Below are 20,375 nucleotides of genomic sequence, written 5' to 3'. Positions count from 1 at the left end.
TTGTTGAGTAGCTCCATGCCATGTTCTTCTTTGTCATAATCAAGTCATGTTTCATGATATTTTGCTGCTCCGAAGAGAGCTTCATGATCTGAAATTCCAGACAAGTGTTAATTTCACTAAGTCTGACATCTGTTTTGCATTTGCGTTTTTGCCATGCTTGTTTGAACCCCATAATGGATGAATTGGCCATGGCTCAGTGCTAGTCTTTTGTTAAGCTTCTTGTGTGAATCCCTGCCATGCATTTTTTTGTCATGTTTGGGTGCTGTAGCATGTTCATTTCGTTGCATTTAGTTGCCTACTTGCTGTAAATTGCAGACCGGTGTCATTCTTAAAACGCTTGCCATTTCCAAACCGTAACTCCGTTTCCAATGATCTTTATATCGTTTTCAAGCGATTTCATCTCATCTTTCCAGTGGAACCCTTGGAATTCCAAGTTGAGGACAGGTTCATGCATTTCCTGTCATATCTTGCATTTTTGCATCCCGCATCGCATCCCGCATAGCATATCATCTTTGCATCGTGTGGATTGAGTTTGCACTTGGTTGATTGTATCCTTGTTGCTTGTTTGTCTTGTTTGGGTAGAGCCGGGAGACGAGTTCGCTAACAAGGAGCCCGTTGAGTTTGCTCTTGAGGATCCAGTCAACTCTGACAGCTTTGCAGGCAAGATGATCATACCCTCGAAATCACTACTATCTTTGCTATGCTAGTTTGCTTGCTCTTTTGCTATGGCAATGCTACGATGCCTACCATTTGCTTGTCAGCCTCCCAATTGCCATGTCAAACCTCTAACCCACCTTGTCCTAGCAAACCGTTGATTGGCTATGTTACCGCTTTGCTCAGCCCCTCTTATAGCGTTGCTAGTTGCAGGTGAAGATTGGAGGCCGTTCCTTGTTGGAACATTTATTTACTTGTTGGGATATCATTATATTAATATGTTATCTTAATGCATCTATATACTTGGTAAAGGGTGGAAGGCTCGGCCTCTCGCCTAGTGTTTTGTTCCACTCTTGCCGCCCTAGTTTCCGTCATATCGGTGTTATGTTCCTGGATTTTGCGTTCCTTACGCCATTGGGTTATAATGGGAACCCCTTGATAGTTCGCCTTGATTAAAGCTTTTCCAGCAATGCCCAACATTGGTCTTACCATTTGCCACCTAGCCTTTTCTTTCCCTTGGGTTCTGCAGACTCAAGGGTCATCTTATTTTAACCCCCCCACCCGGGCCAGTGCTCCTTCGAGTGTTGGTCCGACCGAGTAGACTGCGGGGCCACCTCGGGGCAACTTGAGGGTTGGTGTTACTCATAGGATGTCTCATCTGAATGTGCCCTGAGAAAGAGATATGTGCAGCTCCTATCGGGATTTGTCGGCACATTCGGGCGGTGTTGCTGGTCTTGTTTTAACCTGTCGAAGTGTCTTGAATTACCGAGATACCGAGTCTGATCGGAACGTCTTGGGAGGAGGTCTATTCCTTCGTTGACCGTGAGAGCTTGTCATGGGCTAAGTTGGGACTCCCCTGCAGGGATTGAACTTTCGAAAGACGTGCCCGCGGTTATGGGCAGATGGGAATTTGTTAATGTCCGGTTGTAGATAACTTGAACATTAATTAATTAAAATGAATCAACCGAGTGTGTTACCGTGATGGCCTCTTCTCGGCGGGGTCCAGGAAGTGGACACGGTGTTGGAGTAATGTTTGCGCAGGTTGCTCTCTAGTTTCTCGCTCGTGCTTTGCCTCCTCTTCTCGCTCTCTTTTGCGAATAAGATAGCCACCATATATGGTAGTCGCTTGCTGCAGCTCCACATATATTTGCCTTACCCTTCCTGTAAGCTTAAATAGTCTTGATCGCGAGGGTGCGAGATTGCTGAGTCCCTGTGGCTCACAGATACTATAACTCCAGATGCAGGTCCAGGTGATTCCGCTCCAGGTGACGAGTACGAGCTCAAGTGGGAGTTCGACGAGGACTCTCAGCGTTACTACGTGTCTTTTCCTGATGATCAGTAGTGGTGCCTAGTTGGGGTTCGATTCAGGGCCGTGTCGCATGTTGGGTTCTTTTCTATTTTGGCGCCGTAGTCGGACCATGAGTGTTTGTATGGTGGATGTTATTTATGTACTTTGATGTGACGTGGCGAGTGTAAGCCAACTATGTATCTCCCTCTTTTATTATATATTACATGGGATGTTGTGATGATTGCCTAACTTGCGACATTGCTTTCAATGCGGTTATGTCTCTAAGTCGTGCCTCGACACGTGGGAGCTATAGCCGCATCGAGGGCGTTACACATAGATACTTCAAAACAGTTGCAGGTGCTGATGATACCAGTGCAGGTGATGCAATCGAGCTCAAGTGGGAGCTCGATGAAGATCTTTTCGTTGCTATGTTTCTTTTTCGGATGATCAGTATTGGTGCCCAGTTGGGATGATCGGGGATCTAGAATTTGGGGTTGTCTTCTTTTATTTTGGTTCCGTTGTCGGACCTTGATTGTATTCTTGATGATGTATGTTTAACTTGTATTTGTGTGAAGTGGAGATTGTAAGCCAACTCTTTATCCCTTTCTTATTCAGTACATGGGATGTGTGAAGATTACCCCTCTTGCGACAAGCCTACCATGCGGCTATGCCTCTAAGTTGTGCCCCGACACATGGGAGATATAACCACATTGTGGGTGTCTAAAATATGGTTTAGGTCAGAACAATACCAAACCTAAAATATGCACATGAGGTTTTTCTGGACTTGTTGCTTGTTGTTCCGGCCTCATTTAAACTTTCCTAGATGTATAGTTTACTTATGCTTCACCCCTCGCCATGTTAACAAACATTTAATATTATTGAGTACTTAAACAGGAGAGAACTAAATAATTGTTGTGGTGTTTTGTCAATATGCAACTCATTGCATATCGAGCTCCACTTAATTTGTAGTATTGTTTGTGCACTTTGCCATGCCATGCCTCATTAAACCGGACATGCATCATACTTGGTTGTGCGTCATGCCACGATTATGTGATGGTTGTTTCTATCTTGCTTGCTTCTTTTTGGGTTGCTTCTCTCGTTAGCTTCGGTTTCGTTCCGGTGTTTGTTTCATCCGTCCCAAGTTGTCTTTGTTTTTCCCGCCCTCCCACCCTTTTTCTTCAAGGACTCAGATTTCTTAATCAAGTACACTTTTTATGGATGTGAAGTCTCTTTATTCTTTTCCGTCAATGTTCTTATCCGGTGATTCACAGGAAGATACTAACGGAGCTTCAAGTGTATTATTCTTCGTTCTCTTTTCTTCTCCGGCGGATTCAATTCAAGCTTTGTCGATCATATCCCTTTCCTCATTTTCAATTGCTTTCTCGTGTAGGAAGTTCTTATCCAAACATATCTTGATCATTAACATTGTGATTTCTTGTATCTGAAGTGCCGAAGATATCTCAGAAGATTCAAGTTTCCATTCTCCATTCACTCAAGTTCTTTTGAGGATGTTATCTCATTCAAGCCATTTAATTCAACCGGTGCAATCTCTCTTTTAAATCGCTCAATGGTGTTTTCTTTTGAGTGGGCCCTAACCCACAAGTCTTTTCCCAGGATCTTACTAGACTCTTCTAATTTTCCCAGAGCTATCCTCAAATTCTTTCAAAGTTGATGTAAGAATGAATTATGATCAGTCATATGTATTTCTCCAAGATCATTCCAATTCTTTCCATCGTTGGCTCCACCTCTTCGCTTTTGATTCTCCCGGAGTGCCTCAACAATTCATGGTGGTGTTTCTCATCGTCATTCTCAACATTTGAAGACTCAAGAAGAGTTTTTGTTCCAAATCTTATCCGTTCTCTCAAGATTCATGGTTCTAACTTCATTCCATACTCTCATAATTGTTTTGCGATTGTGAGAATTCTTTTCACCCATCCGGAGCAATTCAGGAGTCTTTTCAGTTTGATTCTCCAGAGCCCATCATCTCAGAAGTATTCATTTCAGCTTTCAGCTTGCATTCTCCAAATCTTACTGGTGCATCGCTCAAGTATTCTCTAATCAGTTCATGATCTCTTCGTTTCCCTTGTATCTAAATTGCTTCAAGGATCTTCATTCGTTTCTAATTCTCACCGGTGTTTCTTTATCTTTTCTTTGTTCCTTTTTAATTCTTACGACGGTTCGTTCAAGAATTCTCTTCCATTGTTATTGTATCAACTCATTTGTTTTTTCCCAATCCTTCCAGTGGTTCGTTGAAGTCCTTCGCAAGTTTGCGCTATATCTATCTTGATCCTTTCTACGAGAGTAAGTAGTATGCCAAATCCGTTGCTGGTCATCAATTCAAATTGGTGAAGGAAACGCATAACATAATTCTTATTCTTGATTCATCCAAATGATGTATTCATTCTTCCGGAGTTTGTTCACGATGAGTAAATTCTCGGTTCAAGTGCTTTATACTTTCCCGGAGTTCCAAGATCTCTCAATTATATCACCACGAAGATTCATCTAAATCATTGCAAGGATTCACCTTGTGTTTTCAACTTCTTGTTCCTTTTGTTTGATCATCCTTTTATTATTGGAGTTCTTCATGGAGGCAACATGGTGGCTCATCAAGGATTCTTTTCATTCTTCAATTGTTCTTCAAGATTTCTCTCGGAATTATGATCCGCCAAGCTATATACTCAAAAATAAACATGGTGCTCAATACATGCTTTGTTTTGAGGAGTTCAAGCATTCTTCATCTTGCATTCCGAAGTGCAATTCTTTCCATCTTACCTTTTGAGGTGGTGTTATGTCACTCTTGAAAATTTCCCTTCGTGTGACATGATTCAACAGTTGTCAAGAATGAGATAGTTAAACCCATCAATTTCTTTGAGCATGAGCTCTTCTCAATCCATCAATCTCTTCGTTGGACTTATCTTGTGTCATGTTTCACCTAAAGCCTTCCCTATAGAATGTTGCTATGGTGGTGCTTATCAATGACCCAAGTTTTTTCTCCTATCCTCTTGGTGAAAGAAGTTTTTCATCGCCTTGGTGCTCTCACACAAATCAATGGCTTCCTTTAGTGGCTGTTTTTCACCTCATAATGTTGAGATGTTTCGATAAGCCCACTACAAGCTTAATCTTTTCGTTGTTGGTTTTCCAACAACTCCGTTATAACCTTCTTGGAAGGATGCTTTCCAAGCTCAATGGCAGAAGCTGGCATTTTCTTCTCCATTCTGTTATTCCAATGATCTATCTTCTATTCTTGCTTCCGGAGGCTTTGTGATGTTGCTCTTTTCTCTCATCATCTCGAATGGTGAGGATCGTGTTCTTTTCGTGCTTATCTATTTAACCGGAGTGTCGTGCCCTCTTTTCAAGTTCTTCCCATTTTGTCAAGTTTTACCTCCCTTCTCAACCGGAGTGCTGTCTAAAATCTTTCTTACCCATTGTGCCATTCTTTTAGTAGTTCTGGAGGCAAGGTGTTGTTGGTTTCGTCAAGTATCATCCAATCTTCCTAGGTTTATGTTCAATTCCTTCCATTTACAGTTGGGGTGCTATCCAAATTATATCATTCTTATTCCTTCTCTATCTTGTTTTAACCGGAGTGTTGTGTGTATCATTCCTCTTCTAACCGGACTCTCATCCAAGTGCTTTCATTTTGCCAAGTTCATATTCTCTACCTTCCATTTCTAACTGGAGTGTTGTCGTAATTGATCTTTATCATTCATTGTACATCTCGTTTCAACTGGAGTGCTTGCATGTACGTCTTGTCCATTGCAACCCTTTTCTTATGTCTTTCAACCTACAAGGATCTAGTAATGTTCCGTGTTCCTCTTTTCCAACGGAGTGTTTTCAACTTTGTTCATCTTCGTTGTTTTCTTCTTTCAATTTGTCCAACCTCGCAAGGTTCTTTGGTTTCACTCGTTTGTCAAAGAAGCAACTTAGTTTACCTCTTCTCTTCCTCTTCCGTTTCTCTCTGGTGCCATTCTAGATCTCGGGACGAGATCCTCTTGTATTGGTGGAGTGTTGTGACGCCCCGAGACCGTTGCACCAGGTGTCTTCCAGTTATTCGTTGTTGTTGCCTTGTCTTTTGCTTGCGTGTTGCATCTTGCCATGTCAGCATGTGCCTTGCATCATCATGTTTTCAAAACTTGCATCCATCCGGGTTCCCCAGTTCTCCCTGTTGTCCGTTCTGAGCCCAACCACACTCGCACGCGCCCGCGGCACGTCCGAAATATTATTTTATAAGTGGCCAGAAAATGTTCTCGGAACAGGATGAAAGTTGGCGTGTGGTGTTTTTATGTTGCAGGTAGGCCGCCTGCAAAGTTTCATCGCATTCGGAGACTATTTGATGCCCCAACAGATAACTATAGCGGCATTATAGCCGGTCAAAAGTCGGACGTTTTCAGTCTTCGAAAACCCATGTTGGGCCGCTTTCTCTTCTCTCCTCTCAGTCCAAGACCTTCTTCACACCCCTCCTAACCACCTGACCCCCCTTGCACAGTGCATCGACCCCTCTCGTGCGCGTCCGAAAACTGCCCCGAACCTGTACCTCTCAGTCATCACTGTTGCGTTCAGAGCATCCCCTAACATCCCTAAAACATCTCTGTTTTTCTTTTTGGTCTCCCTAGCATATTTATCTCGAGCATCTGATCTAAATCAGAGGCTCCAATTAGCCCCTAACCTAACCCACTCACTATATAACCAGCAACCCTAAATTCTAGGCAGTTGTCCCTGCCACCGCCGCCACACTCATCTTCCACACTCGGGATCCCCATCGCTCGAACCAAATCAAATACAATCCCCTCCTCACTTTCACCAGCACACCAACTGAGCCAGCTACCTCTCCTTCCACTTCGCCTCTCCATCGGGATCCTCCCGCAGCACCCCCAGCCTCGTAGTCTCATCTTCCCCTGACCGATCCTCCCCTATCGGCGCTCGATCCAGTTTGGGATCGAGGCCACAGCAGCAGCAGGCTCGACACCCCTGCCTTTCTCCACCACTCCCTAGATCCACTCCATCTCGAGCACCTCCATGGAGCCGAGAGCTCCTGTGCCTCCTATTCGTCCATCCCTGTCGGACCCCGCAGTCCCGAACCCCCCCCCCTCGGCCTGAGCGCTCCTCCACCTCACGATCCCGCCGCCGCGAGCGAACCTCGCCGCCGGCAAGACCATGGCCAGGCCGTGCCTTCTCCTTTCCCTTTTTCTTTCACCTATCTCCTCCCCGGCTCTATCTCATGACGTCTCTCCCTCGTTCTCTTCTTGCAGTAGGAGCAGTCATGGACGTCGTGTCACAAGCAGCAGCCTCCGACAGCTTCCTGTGTCCCGTCCCAGCACTGGACCTGGAGCCCCGACGCCCCGCCTCTCTGCCTTGAGCAGAGGAGGAGGAGGCCTGCGTCTCGCCACCCGAGCACCGCTGCCTGCCCTCATCCCTAACGCCAGCAGCTCCCCTCGCGCCTCTCAGACCTCGTCGGAGTGCCGTTTTCCATCGAGCTCGACCCCTCCACCGCCGTACAAACTCACGCTTTTCCGGTCCCGTAGAACGCCATCGCCCGAGCCTCCCGGCGCCCGCCTGCCATGGCTGCCTCTTCCCTGCTCCAGAGGAGGATGAGCAGCGCCCGTGCCCGTTGACTGTGTCCCCCGAGCCGGCCTTCTCTGTTCTCGGGCCACAAGCGTACACCAAGCCCAGCTGCGCCCCTTGTGGGGCCTCTTTCATCAACCGGCCCATGAGGCCTGGTGAGCCGTCCAGTTCCTGTAGCTCCACATTCGGCCCATGACATATTTTTTTTCCGTTCTGTGATCTATCCTTTTATCCAGAGTTTCCAGTTTTGCAGAAAACCCCTTCGAGGTCAGCATTTAATAACTAATAAACCGTGCATCGGATTATAATGCTTTATATATGGAAAATGCTTAGAAATTCATCTAGTTTCATAATATCCAACTTTCATGCATGTTAAAAAATTTTAACTTGCTGTTTGCATTAATTTGCTCAAATAACTTATTAAATGATTTAATTCATAACTAATTAACCGTAACTCGGCTTGTAACAAACTTTAGATGTAAATGGGGTCGAAAAATGCCTAGTTTAACATGGTGGCGTTACTTTGCATGTTTAACAACTCTAAAATATGGTTTAGGGCAGAACAGTACCAAACCTAAAATATGCACATGAGGTTTTTTCGGACTTGTTGCTTATTGTTCCGGCCTCATTTAAACTTGCCTAGATGTGTAGTTTACTTATGCTTCACCCCTTGCCATGCTAACAAACATTTAATGTTGTTGACTACTTAAACGGGAGAGAACTAAATAATTATTGTGGTGTTTCGTCAATATGCAACTCGTTGCATATTGAGCTCCACTTAATTTGTAGTATTGTTTGTGCACTTTGCCATGCCATGCCTCATTAAACCGGACATGCATCATACTTGGTTGTGCATCATGCCATGATTGTGTAATGGTTGTTTACTATGTTGCTTGCTTCTTTCCTGGTTTCTTCTCTCATTAGCTTCGGTTTCGTTCTGGAGTTGCGAGGATCCGTTTGACTACGTCCGTTTGTCTTCTTCATGGACTCGTTTTTATTCCTTGCGGGATCTCAGGCAAGATGACCATACCCTCGAAATCACTTCTATCTTTGCTTGCTAGTTGGTCGTTCTATCACTATGTTGCACTACCTACCACGTGTTATATCATGCCTCCCATATTGCCATGCCAAGCCTCTAACTCAGCTTTCCTAGCAAACCGTTGTTTGGCTATGTTACCGCTTTTGCTCAGCCCCTAATAGCATTGTTAGTTGCAGGTGAAGCTGAAGTTTGTTCCTTGTTGGAACATGGATATGATGGGATATCACAATATCTCTTATCTTAATTAATGCATATATATACTTGGTAAAGGGTGGAAAGCTCGGCCTTATGCCTGGTGTTTTGTTCCACTTTTGCCACCCTAGTTTCTGTCATACCGGTGTTATGTTCCTTGATTTTGCATTCCTTACGCGGTTGGGTGTTATGGGAAGCCCTTGATAGTTCGCTTCGAATAAATCTCCTCCAGCAAGGCCCAACCTTGGTTTTACATTTGCCTAACAACATATACCTTTCCCTTGGGAGTAATTAACCCGAGGGTCATCTTTATTTTAACCCCCCCCCTCGGGCCAATGCTTCTCTAAGTGTTGGTCTGAACCGAGTAGACTGCGGGCCACCTTGGGGATACTTGAGGTTTGGTTTTACTCGTAGTATGTCTCATCCGGTGTTGCCCTGAGAACGAGATACGTGCAACTCCTATCGGGATTGTCGGAACATCGGGTGGCTTTGCTGGTCTTGTTTTACCATTGTCGAAATGTCTTGTAACCAGGATTCCGAGACTGATCGGGTCTTTCCGGGAGAAGGAATATCCTTCGTTGACCGTGAGAGCTTGTGATGGGCTAAGTTGGGACACCCCTGCAGGGTATAAACTTTCAAGAGCCGTGCCCGTGGTTATGTGGTAGATGGGAATTTGTTAATATCCGGTTGTAGAGAACTTGACACTTAACTTAATTAAAATACATCAACCGATTGTGTAGCCATGATGGTCTCTTTTCGGTGGAGTCCGGGAAGTGAACATGGTTCTCGTGTTATGCTTGAACGTAAGTAGTTTCAGGATCACTTCTTGATCACTTCTAGCTTCTCGACCGTTGTGTTGCTTCTCTTCTCTCTCTTATTTGCGTATGTTAGCCACCATATATACTTAGTGCTTGCTGCAGCTCCACCTCACTACCCTTTCCGACCATTAAGCTTAAATAGTCTTGATCTCGCGGGTGTGAGATTGCTGAGTCCTCGTGGCTCACAGATACTTCCAAACAGTTGCAGGTGCCGATGATACCAGTGCGGGTGACGCAATCGAGCTCAAGTGGGAGCTCGATGAAAATCTTTCCGTTGCTACGTTTCTTTTCCGGATGATCAATAGTGGTCCCTAGTTGGGACGATCGTGGATCTACCATTTGGGATTGTCTTCTTTTATTTTGGTTCCATAGTCGGACCTTGATAGTATTCTGGATGATGTATGTTTAAATTGTACTTGTATGAAGTGGCGATTGTAAGACAACTCTTTATCCCTTTCTTTTTCAATACATGGGATGTGTGAAGATTAACCTCTTGCGACAAGCGTACCATGCGGCTATGCCTCTAAGTCATGCCCCGACACGTGGGAGATATAACCACATTGTGGGTGTTACAACCGTGATCCCGCGTTCGCCTAAGTAACAAAACTACTCTGTGTGGAGAGCAATCCTCCCACTCGGGGGCTTAGCCCCGGTCCTGTTTTCGCCTAAGTAACAAAACTACTCCGAGTGGAGAGCAGTCCTCCCACCCGGGGGCTTAGCCGCGATCCCATATTCGCCTAAGTAACAAAACTACTCCGAGTGGAGAGCAATCCTCCTTCTCGGAGGCTTAGCCGCGATCTCCTATTCGCATAAGTAACAAAACTACTCCGAGTGGTGAGCAATCCTCCTTCTCAGAGGCTTAGCCGCGATCTCCTATTCGCATAAGTAACAAAACTACTCCGAGTGGAGAGCAGTCCTGCCACTCGGAGGCTTAGTTGCGATCCCGTATACGCCTAAGTAACAAAATTACTACGAGTGGAGAGCAATCCTCCCACTCGGGGACTTTGCCGCGATCCCATACTCACCTAAGTTACAAAACTACTCCGAGTGGAGAGCAACCCTCCCACTCGGGGACTTAGCCGCGATCCCTTACTTGCCTAAGTTAGAAAACTACTTCGAGTGGAGAGTAATCCTCCCACTCGGGGGCTTAGGTACGAACCCGTACTCGCCTAAGTTTCAAAATATACTTTGGGTGAAGAACAACCTTCTCACTAGGAGGCTCGGCCATGCACCTTGAGCTGCGCCACAAGTACAATGTCTGGCTGGACTCAGAGCTGCGCCACAAGTATAACGCCTGGCTGCACTCGGAGCTGCGCCACAAGTACAATGTCTGGTCGCACTTGCAGCTGTGCCACAAGTACAACATCTGGCTACTCGCGAAGCTGCACCACAAGTACAACGTCCGCCTGCACTCGGAGCTGCGCCACAAGTAGAACGTCAGGTCGCTCTTGGAGCTGCGCCGCATGTACAACATCTACTCCGAGTGAAGAACGACCCTCTCACTTGAAGATTTAGTTATGATTCCCAATTCTCTGGAGTTAAGAAACCTGAAGGTAATAAAGACAAAGCAACCACATTCAAAAGAAAATGCAAGTTTGGATAAATCCATAAAGGTTCAGAACCACCGGGAGAAGTACTCAAGCATCAAGCTCGAAAGAGTTTTAACGATTACAGGATCACTCGACATTCCATGGCAAATAAAATCAAGTTTTCACTCGGCAGGAGTAGGACTTGCTAGCTCGACGAAACTGTCAAGGTTGATGCTGTATGCAATGCGGGTTGCAGCATCGATGAAGGTCTCCATGAAGGATTGGAATTGAAGCTTCTTGGTGTTGGAAACCTTGAGAGCTGCCAGCGACAGAGCCACGTCAACGCCGCAACGAGCAGATGACTTCTTCCACGTCTGCACTCGCTCAGGGATGCCGTTGAGTCGAGTCATCAGTGACTCATGGTCATTCTGGAATGTTGCACCAGGCCAGAGCTCCGTGTCAATCCGTGACACCGCTACCTTCAGTCGGCCAAGGTAGTCCAAAACACTGGCGAGACGAGATTCCAGTCGCAGCACATTCATAGCAGCTTTGTCCTTGATGAGGGAGTTGATGGGGTCTAAGCTTGTCTCAATCCACTCGATTTCTTCCTCAAAGTTATGACAAAATTCTGCGCAAACAAAGGGAGTGTTGAAATGACAAACACACAACGAAAATTTCTTTGCAGCCAGTTGGATAAAGAGAGGTACCTTCAAGCATGAGGAACATTTTTTTGGCGAGACCTCCCAGATAAGTTTCCAGTTTGTCCCTCTTCCGAGTGAGATCGCCGACTCTGTCTGTCAAGGCCACCTTTTCCTCCTTTAGCTGCTTGACTTCCTTCTTGGCTTCATCAACGGTGGCTTTCAACTTGGCGTTCTCTTCTTCTAAATTGCCGACTGAAGCCAACTTTTTGTCAGCAAGTTTAGTGTTTTCCCGCGCCGTCTTCTGTGCGGCTACGAAATAAGATTCTTCAGACAAGCTTGGAGTTGGCGATTTTCACTAAGCACTTCTGTTCAAGTGGAATCACTCGGTTTAACGGTTGAAAAGAAAAGATCACAAGGCGAGCAGTCGACAAAACTGATTACCTCCCTTGGCAGCGGCTTCGTCTTGAGCTTTCTTCAAGTTCTTCTTGGCCAATTTCAGATAGAGGTTAAGTTCAATCCGCTTCTTCTCCAAATCGGCAAATTTGGTCCCAAGTTCACAAGATTTTTGTAACCGACAAACAAGACACATCAGTCGACAGAAACAAAGACCGATTGCTTCCGAGCAATAAGATACAAGTTCAAATTATTGCGACAAAAAGAGTTCAAAGACTACTACCGAATCAAACATTCAACAGCAGTCTCAGGGACTACACCCAGTGGGTGCACTTGGCTTGCCCCCACTGATTCAATTTCCCACTCACCATGGCCCATCCAGCCCGAGTGGAAGGAGTAAAACAACAGGAATATTTGTTCTCAGACTACCGTCGACTACCCGTAGTCGATCGCGGTCTCGGGGACTACACCCAGTGGGTGCACTTAGCATGCCCCCACTGGCTCAGAGTTCACTTGACATGATCCATCTAAGATCGAGTGAATGTACTGCAAACAAACAAGTTTCAAGGCTACCGTGGTGAAATGACACTTTGGAAAGACCCCCGCCGAATCAAACATTTGACGCCGGTGTCGGGGACTACACCCAGTGGGTGCACTCAGTGTTCCCCCATTGGTTCAAGAGTTCACTCGACATAACCTAGTCGATTCAACTAAAAAAGCTACGAAGCAAAAGAACGCACCCAGCGGGTGTAAACAGATGCAAAGTGCAAATTCATGATAGATGCATATAAGGTTTGAAAACGCTCATCCACGGACATCTTACGAATAATAAAGCAGCAATTTTCAAGTACCATATCCTAACAAAGCAAAGATCAAGCTGAAAGCCAGTCGGAGGTCAACTTACAATCCCACTTACCTTGACGTTGACTTCAAGAGCAGAGCTGGCATCATAGGCAGCCTTACTGGTTTCGTATACCACCTTCATTCAGTCCATCATTAGGCCTGCTTGGATCACAGCTTGCTTAGCAGCACCTACTTGGTCCTCTGGGACATGATGGGTGAGAAAAGCGGAGTTGGTGGAACAGACAAGGCAGCCAGGGGATCTAAAGCATGGAGTTGCAACATCGGAGCAAGGGCTTGATCAGTCGACACAGGATTAGATAAAGAAACAGAAGTTCGAACTGGATCTCCGAAATGCTGAATGACTGGTTCTGGCACTAAAGTCGAGTAAGACACTTTGCTGGCAGGCACATTCTTGCTCAAAGTCCTGCCCCTTCTCCCTGCATTCTTCTGTGGCACGTGCTCATGGTCATCATCGTCTGGAAGTTCAATAACATTTTGTGGCGCTACAAAACTCTCGACCGTAAGAATTCAGTAGATGACCAGGACAATTGACAAAGTAAGAGCATGGCTGTGGAGTTGTACCTACTCAAGAAGTGGCCACATCTGCAGTTTCCTCGTCATCTTGCTCCTTGTCGATATCCATGGACGTCTGAGAAGTAGCAGCACTAAAAGTTCCAAAACTCACTCGGTCAAGTAAGTGGATGAGTCGACAATAACATAGAAGACAAAGAGAAGAAACAAAACACTTACGCAGAAGCGACATGAACATCCACCTTGATCTTGGGCATGGCCTTCCAACGCTTCGGTGGGGCAACCTTGGGCTGCTTAGCAGCCTTCTTTGACGGTTCTGGAGAAGAAGTTCGAGTGCGCTTTTGGCACTTGCATGCTTGGAGGAGCTGCCTTGCTGCGCCCACCTGCAGGGTCTTGGGATTGTTTGGATCAACGCTCTAAGCGGGGCGGCGAGTTGACCTCTTCGCTGCTTCCCGAGTCGTCACTGTCATCTCCGGATTGCCAGTCCGTGATTTCGTCTGCGCTCTCCTCTCCCTCCTGGAGTTGTTCCCCATTTGGCATCAAGTACATCTTGGTTTAAATCTGCAAGGCGCAAGTCAGCAAGAGTCAGTCAGATTTAAGAGCGATAGCAGATCAAAAGAAGAAAGAACTCGATATTTTAATCCTGACCTCCTTCGGCTCATGGTTGGTGTCGAATGGCTGAACTCTCCTGGACCCCCTGGGGTTGTCCTTGTTTCCAGTGATGCTTCGTAGCCACTGAACCACCGTCTCCTCGGCGACCTCCTCTGGGTGGACCCGAGCGGTTTCTCCACGGCCTGAGTACATCCACATCGGCTGGTCTCGGGCTTGGAGAGGTTGGATGTGTCGACTGAGGAACACCTCCAACAGATCCATGCTAGTCATCCCCTCCCGGACTAAGTTGACGACCTGGACGACTAAAAGAGTCACCTCGCCTTTCTCCTCTGGGGTCACAGTCAATGAAGAAGGTTGGCGGAGTCGCTCCATAGTGAAAGGGGGGAGACCAGTCGACTGGCCAAGAGTCGGGACGTCCTTGTAGTAGAACCAGGTCGACTGCCATCCTCAGACTGACTTGGGAAGGGAAATGGAAGGGAAAGTACTCCTACCTCTAGTTTGAATCCCTAAAACCCCGCACATCTGAATTACATGCGTCTTTTCGTCAGTCAGATGGGCTTTCTTCACTGACTGAGGACGATAAGTGAAGATATGCTTGAACAGACCCCACTATGGTTGGCAACCCAGGAAATGTTCGCACAACAAGATAAACGCAGCAAGATACGTGATTGTGTTTGGAGGGAAATGGTGGATTTGGGCACTGAAAAAGTTCAAGAAACCCCTAAAGAACAGGTGCGGAGGAAGAGAAAGACCTCGGTCGACATAGGTGGTGAGGAGGACACTGTCACCCTCGTGTGGCCGAGGCTCAGTTTCCCCCTCCAGCAGCCTCCAAGATCCAACGACAATCAGGCCGTCCTCAACAAGCCTCTCCAGGTCATCCCACTCGACGGTGGAGAGGATCCAGTCCCCCTGGATCCAACCCAGCGACAGACCAGACCGCGATGACGTCCCCCGAGCCGTCTTCTTGCCCTTTGCTGTCGCCGCTGCCTTCTTCGTGCGCTCCAAGGCCGCCGTCTTGTCCTTCACCATTGCGGCGGAGTGCGCATGTGTAGCGCCCAAGATGCGATTTTATCCCAATCACGTGATGAACTCATGATTGGGGCACAACCACATTTCGAGCGCATAGCAATGTGGATATCATTACAACATACCATGTACTGAACAGACGAGAATAAAAGATAAAGGCTTACACTCGTCACAAGTTACATCATTCATACAACAATACACCAATACATGGCAACCATCATATAGAAGACCAGGATCCGACTACGGATGAAATCAAACGAAAAAGAACAACGACATCCACCCTGCTAGCCCAGGCTCCCCTGACTCGGGACCTATTCCCTTGATGGAAGAAGAAGAACTCCAAAAGCAATCAAGCATTGCTCTCACGTCAGACCATCTCATTACCTGTACCTGCAACTGTTGTTGTAGTAACCTATGAGCCACGAGGACTCAGCAATCCCATTACCATGGGTATCAAGACTAGCAAAGCTGAATGGGTAAGGAAGGGGTAAAGTGGTGAGGTTGCAGCAGCGACTAAGCATGTATGGTGGCTAACTTATGAGCACAAGAGTAAGATGAGAAACTACGCAAAAGGTCGCAAACTGGTAATGATCAAGAAGTGATCCTGAACTACTTACGTTCAAATATAACCCAACCGTGTTCTCTTCTCGAACTTCCCGAAAAAGAGACAGTCATGGTTACGCAACGCGGTTGGTGTATTTTAAAAGAGTTTTCCTGAAGTCCTCTACAACCGGATATTAACAAATTTCCATCTCCCACATAACCGCGGGCACGGCTCTCAAAAGTTTAAACCCTGCAGGGGTGTCCCAACTTAGCCCATGACAAGCTCATAATCCACGGAGACAATCCTCCATCGCGGGAGACCCGATTAGACTCGGAATCCTGGTGCAGAAGATATTTCGACAATGGTAAAACAAGTCCGGCAAGACCGCTCGATGTGCCGACAAATCCCAATAGGAGCTGCACATATCTCGTTCTCAGGGCACACCGGATGGGACAAGCTACGAGTAAAACCAGCCCTCGAGTTTCCCCGAGGTGGCCCTGCAGGCTGCCTGGTTCGGACCAACAACCAAAGGAGCACTGGCCCGGGGGGGTTGAATAAAGATGATCCTCAGGTTTATAACTCCCTATGAAAAGTTTAGGTTGTTATTAGGCAAATGTTTAAACCAAGGGTGGGCCTTGTTGGAGGAGTTTTATTCAAAACGAACTGTCAAGAGGGTCCGATACCCCTCGTCGTGTTAGGGACGCAAAATCAAGGAACATAACACCAGTATGACAGAAACTAGGGCGGCAAGAGTGGAACAAAACACCAGGCATAAGGCTGAGTCTTCCACCCTTTACAAAGTATATAGATGCATTAAATAAATAAGAGATATTGTTATATCCCATGATATCCATGTCCCAACATGGAACAACCTGCAACTGCACCTTCAACTAGCAATGCTATAGGAGGGGGCTGAGCAAACCGGTAACATAGCCAAACAACAGTTTGCTAGGATGGTGGAAAAGGTTAGAGGCTATCATGGCAATTTGGGAGGCTTAATAAACAAGTGGTAGGTAGCGCGACATAGTGATAGCATCGAGACAACTAGCATAGCAAAGATAGTAGTGCGATCCAAGGTGACGGTCATCTTGCCTGAAATCCCGCTAGGAAGAAGAACGACTCCATGAAGAAGACGATCCCATGTAGTTGAACGAATCCTCACAATCGCAATGAAATAGGAACTATCGAGAAGGAGCACAACCGGAAACAAGCAAACAACATGGTAAACAACCATCACATAAACATGGCATGATGCACAAACAAGTATGATGCATGTCCGGTTTAAAAAGGCATGGCATGGCACAGCAAAGTGCAACAAACAATACTACAAATTAAGTGGATCTCAATATGCAACGAGTTGCATATTGACGAAACACCACAACAATTATTCAGTTCTCTACCGTTTAAGTACTCATCAAAATTAAATGTTGGTTAACATGGCAAGAGGTGAAGCATAAGTAAACTACACATTTAGGCAAGTTTAAATGAACGGAAATAACAACCATTCCGGAAAAGTCCCCATATGCATTTAGCAATTCAATGCAAACACAAATTTTTAACATTTTCAATGTTGTTAGCATGATGCGGATGACATACAAGTTTTATGCAATTTTTATGAAAATGTTGACATGAGCATATTATGAAGCATTTGTCACCATGGTGGAAAGAAAGTGTTCCACGACAACGAATCCGAAAATGATGCCATGACAACATATCGGTTCCGGTAACTCGATTGAGATACCGATACAAAAGAGAAGTGTGTGGGTGTGTGGAACACACAAGAGATGGTGGGGTGCTCCCGGTTAACGGGGTCCCACGGGTCAATGGCGGTGTCAAACGAGGGAACAACTAACGTTCACGAGCGCATACAACATTCAAACATCCATCTCATACAACTCATGGATTCATCCACACGTCGTCTCGGGGTTATACCTTTGTAGCGTGCAAACGGGACGGTTCCAGTTCGGTACAAAGTAGAGGAGGTTGACGTTCTCGGGCGGTCGTAGTGGAAGTAGTGGTACACGACATCGGTAATGGAAGTAGTGATACATGTTTTTGTAGAGGGACTTGACGAATCTGAGACGCTTCGGGTTGACGGTGGTCGTGCACGTTCATAGTCGCACAAGTTTCCGTAGATGATTGGGGTCACGGCAAGGAACTTGATGTCCACGGGGTCGAGGGTCGAGGAGGTAGTGGTACTATTCGTCGGTCATCGTGGTACTTGTGGTCTTCGGACTTGCCAGTCTCGTTCTTGCGACGGTAGTCGAACTTGACGTATCCGAAGGCTCCGGATATCGTGGTACTTGGCGAATCCGAAGTAGAGGTACACTTGTCGAAGTGGGACATGCCGTTTAGGCCTGTAGTCGTTCTGGCGTCGTGGAAGAATTTGACATTCACGGGGTCTCGTTCTTGGCCATGGTACAGTGGCTCCATGAACACAACAGGGCCAGATGGATGCAAGGCCATGGCAGCAGCGGGTCAGGGGAGCAACGACGGAACAAACGGGCGGCGGCCATGGCGGTGGGGAAAACCGAGGTGCTACTGTTACGAGGAGGTTGGAATGACAGCAGCAGCAAGGCAGCAGAGGCACGAGGGGCGAGGCGCACGTGGGAACGAAATCGAGGAAGGGCGGAGCAACTAGCCATGGCAGCCATGACGGGATGAGCAGCCAGAGAAGAGCAGCTGCAGCAGGGCGAGGTTGCGGCGGTGCGGCCGCGGGAGGCGAGCCGTCCGGCGACGCGGTGCAGGAGGAGAACCAGGACACGAAGGAGAAGCTGCAGCCAGCACGAAGGCCTCCATGGCCGGCCGCCGTGCAGGTCTTGCAAGGTGAATGGGCGCCGCAATAGACAGGGGCGAGCTTGAGGGTCGGTGATGCGCATGGAGGAGCTGCGATGCCTGGGCGACGCTGGTAGCCTCCGGGGGCTCCGGAACGAAGGAGGAGGAGGTCACGGGACGCCGATACAGTCCGGATCCGGGCGAAGGAGGGTCAGCCTAGGCGCGGGTCGCCGGATCAGGAGGCTTGGCGATGTGTGCGTGTGTTTGTGTGTGTGTGGCGGCGGCGCCAGGAGGAAGGAGGACGAAGGGAGAGATGGGGATCGATCATGGGGCTCTCTGGTGGCAGGGTGGAGACGAGGGAGAGGCAGAGATGGGGATCGGGCAGGCGAGAGGGTTAGGTTTAGGTAGCGGCTGGGCCTAGGTGGGATGGTGGGCCGGCCTGGCTCCTGGGCTTGAAGAGAGGCCTAGGGGCACTGCTCGGGAGACCCTATTTCCTTTTCTCTCTTTTCTGAAAATTTGGAATTCCTAGGTTCAGAAAAGGAAAAGGCTAGCAAATTTGAAAAGGAATATGAGGGATATAAACATACCCTTGTGCTCCTGGATTAATCCACTATTTGACTAAAATGTCTTGGCAATTTTTAGAGGCTGCAAATTTTATACAAGCTTGAAAAGAACTCAAACTCGAATAAATCCTTAGCCCAACCAAAACACTTCCAAAAGAACTGAAAATTTGAGGAGGTGCTCTTGGCATTATTTAGGATTTATAAGGAAAGGTTGAACATTTTCTGAATCAGGAAAAATGTCACAAGAAGTAAAAAATGAACAAAGAAGGAGGGAGAAGTTTGGATGGGATAGAAACTTGGGTGAACTTGATGATTGGCTGTTGGTATGTGCATCATGAAGAAAATTGTAACATCCCAAATTTTCAATTTGGAATGTTATACATAGATCATCATTGCATATCATATTTTATTTGCATTTTTGGCTTGATCCTAGAAATCCTACGCAACTCAAGTACCCATGGAGAGAGTTGGGGATTTCGTTATTTTCATATTTGGGGGTTTCTCAAATTTTGAAAATAGGATCATTTGATTTAATTATTTAATCTTCAATAATTCCAATTATAAAAATACGTGAGTGGGAATAAAATGACTTTCCCAAATTAAAGGAATATTGAGGATTTAATAAAAAAAATCAAACAAGATTTTATTTTAGAGTTTTTCGCTGTTTTATTTGAATTTAGAAAAAATGCGCATTTTTCAAAATTAAATTTAGGCCCCAAATAAATGTTCACCTTGTGCGACTTGATTTTAGAAGTCGGGAAAAATTTATTTCGGGATTTTTGGAGTCCGTTTGGTATTTCTTTTATTTGTTTTTCTGCGCGAAACTATCTAAAAAACGAACTGACCTAGCCGGGCCGTACCCGACCCGGACTCTAGCCCGGCCGGCCTTTATAAGCCGGGGAGCCCAGCCCGAGCCACCCTGCCCCGCCCTAACCCTAGCCACCGCCGCCCCGCCGGAGGTAGCCGCCGCCGCCGCCGGTCTTCACCGGTTAACCGCCCGGTTTTTTTTATAAAAACCGCGGTCGTTTGTTTTTTTAGATCCGTCTATTTTTTTTCTCCGGTTTAGTTTATTTAGCGGACGTTCGTCCATACGTTTGTTTTAACGAACAGTTTTCATCGTTTAGCCTCAGACAGCGAAAGTTCGTTCGTTAGCCTCTTGATCGTTTTTTTCTGTTTCTCGGATTTTCCGTGATTATTTCTGATCATGGTTTCTGATCTGATTTTCGTTTTAGTTTATCTTTTTGCTCGTTTATCGGAATCAGGCGATTCAAGCGCCTAGAGTTTTGCCTCGAAACCCTCTTTCCGTTTAACTAACTCAAACAAGTTTTTGCTTCTGTAAAATTTGACTTAGATCCAGATTAGTAAACG

General features: G+C 46.5%; 1 protein-coding gene and 1 long non-coding RNA gene across 2 annotated transcripts; both read right to left on the bottom strand.

The window, feature by feature from the left end:
- Positions 1-11,178: 11,178 nt before the first annotated feature.
- Positions 11,179-12,076, bottom strand: LOC147959617 (uncharacterized). The gene is made up of 2 exons (XM_087537873.1): positions 11,787-12,076; positions 11,179-11,707 (listed from the first exon to the last, which is right to left on the bottom strand). Exons 1-2 carry the CDS (start codon positions 11,803-11,805, stop codon positions 11,262-11,264), a joined length of 465 nt encoding a protein of 154 aa, XP_087393999.1. The 5' UTR covers positions 11,806-12,076; the 3' UTR covers positions 11,179-11,261.
- Positions 12,077-15,271: 3,195 nt separating this feature from the next.
- Positions 15,272-18,824, bottom strand: LOC147959616 (uncharacterized). Its single transcript, XR_015612071.1, has 2 exons — positions 17,602-18,824; positions 15,272-16,850 (listed from the first exon to the last, which is right to left on the bottom strand). It is a non-coding gene; the product is annotated as an uncharacterized LOC147959616 (long non-coding RNA).
- Positions 18,825-20,375: the final 1,551 nt, after the last annotated feature.

This window comes from Triticum urartu, chromosome 7A (assembly GCF_056163025.1).
Source record: "Triticum urartu cultivar PI428250 chromosome 7A, HENAU_Tu73, whole genome shotgun sequence".
NCBI lineage: Eukaryota > Viridiplantae > Streptophyta > Magnoliopsida > Poales > Poaceae > Triticum > Triticum urartu.
Note: the sequence above shows the minus strand (reverse complement) of the source record. Positions and strands in the feature narration are given on the sequence as shown.